Source organism: Eschscholzia californica, unplaced genomic scaffold, assembly GCF_041429995.1.
Source record: "Eschscholzia californica isolate CP2 unplaced genomic scaffold, dmEscCali1.0.p SCAF_3, whole genome shotgun sequence".
In the NCBI taxonomy this organism is placed as follows: Eukaryota; Viridiplantae; Streptophyta; class Magnoliopsida; order Ranunculales; family Papaveraceae; genus Eschscholzia; species Eschscholzia californica.
The window spans coordinates 18,927,755-18,932,456 of record NW_028238420.1 but is presented as its reverse complement, the minus strand read 5'-3'; the positions used below and the strand labels follow the sequence as shown (position 1 = coordinate 18,932,456).

General features: G+C 38.1%; 1 protein-coding gene across 1 annotated transcript; it reads right to left on the bottom strand.

The window, feature by feature from the left end:
- Positions 1 to 1,373: 1,373 nt before the first annotated feature.
- On the bottom strand, positions 1,374 to 2,710 carry LOC147548862 (peroxidase N1-like). The gene is made up of 3 exons (XM_086669155.1): positions 2,246 to 2,710; positions 1,987 to 2,149; positions 1,374 to 1,888 (listed from the first exon to the last, which is right to left on the bottom strand). The coding sequence occupies exons 1-3, from the start codon at positions 2,645 to 2,647 to the stop codon at positions 1,464 to 1,466; spliced, it is 990 nt and encodes a 329-aa protein (XP_086525281.1). The 5' UTR covers positions 2,648 to 2,710; the 3' UTR covers positions 1,374 to 1,463.
- Between the last annotated feature and the right edge of the window lie 1,992 nt (positions 2,711 to 4,702).

The following is a 4,702-nucleotide window of genomic DNA, read 5'->3' as shown; positions in this document are numbered from 1 at the left end:
TTCTTTACTTGCAGGTTCCATATTGTTTTTTGATGTAATGTTGCGTGTATTAATATTATTATAGTTTGTGTGGTTGAGAATGTTGTTGCTCCGCTATAGTAGCAGCAACAACGGAAATAGGAAATAGATTATAAAAAAAAATTCCGACGGGATTAGGTTATTCAACCTTAGTCTATTTTTGCCTTCAGATACAAACAAACAAGAGACGTCAAGATCGCCTATTTCCTTCGACATAGGGGCTGTTGGAGAAAGTGAGTGTTGTCTCACTATCTTCGACGACTCTATTAAAAAATGATGTCGATAACAGTAACCCACTAAACTAGGGGCTCATAAGAGGACTCGAACCCTTCACCTCTTCCACGTGGTCTAAACTCTAAACCTCTAAAGTAGAACTCAACTCATGTTAAAAACTTGTTTAAATATAATTATTATTTGGAAAATCAGCGTCCCCATGCGTGTGAGTCTCTTCCTGTGGGCTACGGTTCTCGGTAAGATCCCTACTTCAGATTTCTTGAGAAGGAGATGACTCACTACCCCGAACAGATGTCCTCTTTGTGGCAAGGCAGAAGAATCGGTTACACATTTGTTCATTTCTTGTTCGATCACTTTCGAGGTGTGGACCAGATTCCTTGGGAACATTGGCATCGTCTGGGTGTTTCCTAACTCGGTGGAGAGTCTTCTTCTCGCCTGGAAGGGGTTGAAAGGGAGTCAGAAGAAGAAGGCCATTCTAAATTTAATCCCCAAAGCTATCATTTGGGGGGTGTGGGAGGCCAGAAACAAAGTGATTTTCAGAGATAAAACGTGGTCGGCAGACAAGATTTTCTTCTCCGTTAAATGCCTCATTTACCATTGCAGTAGAAATCTAGTTTGGGCCAAACCCATCTCGTTCGTTAACTTGGTCGAAGGGTGGGAAGCGTTTATCTTCTCTCTGTAATGATCTTTCTCTTGTCTCTTTTGTTTTTTTATTAGGTGTGTTTTTTCTTTAGCTTTCTGACCGCCCTTGGTCGCTTTTGATATTTGTATCCTCATCCCTTCTATATATTTAATCAAGTTATTCAAAAAAATATATATATAATTATTATTTGAAAACTGACATAGAAACCTAAAATATGAGGCCTTTTGTGACGTTGGGGGGCCAAAGCGGCCGCTTTCGGCCCGGGCTGCCCCTGCAAATGGCACTTACAAAAAAGTTTGGAATAAGGTTATTTCTCCTTGTGAAGTAAGAGTTGATGATTATTTTCGACAACCTCGTTTCATTAAGGAGTGTAAATACAACTAGAAAGGAATAACAATTAATTTGTTAACTTGTTTCATTATATTGATAAAAATACAATTAGGTAAAATACAAATAAAACTTGGTGTTTTTTCAAATTCTTCCTTGAGTGGTAACAAATAACGAATTAATTTATCTCAATGAATGTAATAAACTAGAACAAATTGATCTTAGATCTAAAATCGAAGTTCTAGTTAATGGCAGAACAAACACGTCGAATTTCTCCTTGGGTACCTGTCTTGACTTCTACATTGCTCATCTTCACCATGGACTTAGCAAACTCCACGTAAAATATCAACTTGCTCAACCCTCTAAAAGGACCGGCAAATCGTTGAGCAACAGTTTGTGTAGATGCATCATTCCATAGCCTCTGATCTGATTCAAGTATTCCTCTTCCATTTTTCAAGTTTGTAAAGTATGAAGAGTCGAACTTGTTTGCATTAAAGCCAGTATCTAGTGCAACACGCTTTGTTCCATCACCGTTCTCCGGACAAAGATTCCTTAGAATAGCGAGAAATGAAGGCTCAATTGTTGGATCACCACCGCCTGAGGAAGTGAAATTGTAGAGTCTGTATCTGAAGAACTGGCATGCTGAGGTTCCGATGGTATGACCCCCTAGTCATAACAAAATGAACATAAAATGATGGTTAGTATACATATCGATTACTTATAAGCTAAGCAAATTATATGAAATAATGTGATATGATGCTTACCAACTAGAGCAACTAGATCCTTAGTATCAAGTCCTTTATCAGAAAACTTCTTCTTTTGAACTTCAACAGAATCGGTAAAAGAGGGAAGGTTATTAGTATCAGAAGCTAACGATACACGACCGTCACGACGACCAGTGGGTACTGGCCAAGTTGGTCCACCAGTCTGCAAGAATCATATGGAGAAAAATGTTTATTAAGCTTAACTCCTACTTCTACAAGCTCTAAGAAGACAAATTTTAATATGTTCTGATGTATTTACCAGATAAACTGAGTCTCTCGCAGCAACAGCAAGAATATCAGCACATGAGACAACACCAGGGCAAGCAACTTCAAGCTGTTTCTTTGCATCTTCAATAACTTCATAACCTCTTAATAGAAGATTTGGTGGTGCAGTTTTCTCAGTGGAAGATCCATCAACAAGTATAGAAGCGTCACAACCATTTACAAAACAGTCATGAAAATGCATTCTTAGGATTCCAGGAGCAATGCTAGGGTTATTTCTAAAATGGGTTTGTACAGCTGATCGAATTATCAATTCGGCTCGTGGGCAAGTCCTCCAGTAGAAGCTTATTCTAGTACCTTGGCCTTGAACTAATGGCATTGTACTTGTCATGGTAAGCAAGAGAAAGAATGAAAGATAAACATTGAATTGTCTCCCCATTGCTTGATATTATAATTACTCTAGAGAGAGAGAGAGATTTGATGAGGATGTGATGAAGTTTGAGATGGGAATGAAGAACAATTTATAGGTTTCAAAATGAAGTTCAGTCAAAGCTCAAAAAGAGAGTCAAAGCTCAAAAAAAGTCAAAGCCCAAAAAGGGTAAGGTAAAGGAAAGACGGCTAGCTACTACAGAAAAGATCAAAGCAATAAATGACTTTGGTGGGTATTCAACTAAGGAAAGTTTCATAAACACATTATATTATTGAAAACTGTCTGTTTTTTCGCATGGAATACGCGGTTATCAAAATAAATGCATGAAACCGTAAAACTCACCAACTGTCTTTGTTTCTTGCTCTTTGAGTAAATGTGCTGCCATCGTTGTTGGCATCTTGTATACACGTTTTGATTTGATTTCTATAAGAGCATAGTCAAAGGCTGTGTTTGATTTTATTCCCAAAACCAAAAAAAAATATGTGGAAACAAGTATTTTTACCATTTGATACAAGTTATATTTCATAACTTTAATTTACTAGAGAATCTATTTCTATAAAATATTATAAAATGTTGTGTCTCTAATTCATTGTACTACTTAATGCTAGAATTAAGAGTATTTCATTTCGAATTATACAGGAAAAGAAGAACGAAGAAGACTAATACTTGAATTTGATTGTTTCACTTCACTTGTTAAAATAAACTACAAACACAGATCTATTTATGAGAAATGCTGCTTGGCCCGAGTGGTTGTCCGACTTGGGCCCGAATCATGACGTTGCCCGAGTGGCAGTCCGACTTGGGCCCGAATCAAGACGTGGCCCGAATCATGACGTGGCCTGTCGCTTGACCGATTCAATAATAGGCTTTGGATCCTAATCTTAAAGTTTTAAACCATTGATGCACATTAAGGTAATTTCAGGAAAGAAGAAGAGATAAAACTGAAGATAAGGATTAGGGTTTAGAGAAAGCAATGGAGGTGGGGCTCACATGGGAGGCGGCACACCTAGGGGTAAAACCATAGGCGCCTAAATCGACTCCCCTGGCCTATATAAACCCCCCTCTCCATTCTCTAAAAACATACACATTCTCATTCTCTAAACAGATTAGAATCTCCTTTCAGTTTCTTCTTCTTCTGCTTATACTCTTTCCGGTTGACTGCTCCACTGAGGCCTAGCATCATAATCGGAGGAGTTCATTAAAATTAAGAAACTAAGGGGAAGCATTATCTTTTAGTTGAAACCCTACTAGAATTCGAGACTTGAAAAATTGTAGTTTTACTTCGTAAAAGAAACGTGAATATTTGAGCAACATATGTGGTTAGAGATTATCAGATGGATGTCTAGAATGAGTCTAAAAATGATATGGAAGTGGGTATTGAAAGAGAAACAAATATGGTTCGAGATGATCAGATGGATGCCCAGAATGTGTCTCAAAATGTTGAAGGAGAGTGTACTGAAAGAGAAACAAATGGGTTAGAGATGATCAAATGGATGTCCAGATGGAACAGGGCACTCAAACTGGGGCCAAACTGGGAATATGTTTGACTGGGCATCACTTGATTGGGATGAGTTCATGGTGTCTGATGGTGATAAGTAGAGGGCCACTCTGGGAGATATGGTTAAAGTGATGCCTTACTTAGTTCTTTACAATCAGAGGTAACTGAAAGTAGTTCACAGGGTCGATCAGAAACAGTCCCTTCAACAACTGTAGAAGAAAATGAATACCAAGACTTTGGGGATGATGTAAACCCTGAAGAAAGGTATCATTCGAATGGGGAAGAGTCAGATGAGGAAAGGGATTTATCCTGCGGTGATGGTGACAATGCTGGAGGAAATGATCATTATGATCCAAGATTTGAAGATGTTAGATCATTTTATGCAGAAGAAGACTTGTAAAATACAGTCGAGGAAGGGGGCCAAAATGGAAATGGGGTCCAAATAGGAAATGACTTGTTTCTTGGTTCGACTTGGCCAACGATTGAGCAGGCTCAAGTAGGCATTAGAAACAATGCAATTGACAATCAATTTGCATATACTCAAATAAGAAATGAAAAAATAAGAT

Bases quoted from the DNA above. Each gene is read 5' to 3' on its own strand.
- LOC147548862 (XM_086669155.1), bottom strand. From the start codon at position 2,647: ATGGGGAGACAATTCAATGTTTATCTTTCATTCTTTCTCTTGCTTACC. The intron at 2,150-2,245 runs GTAAATACATCA...TGATTCTTGCAG, and splicing joins CGAGAGACTCAGTTTATCTG to ACTGGTGGACCAACTTGGCC. The intron at 1,889-1,986 runs GTAAGCATCATA...TGTTATGACTAG, and splicing joins GGATCTAGTTGCTCTAGTTG to GGGGTCATACCATCGGAACC.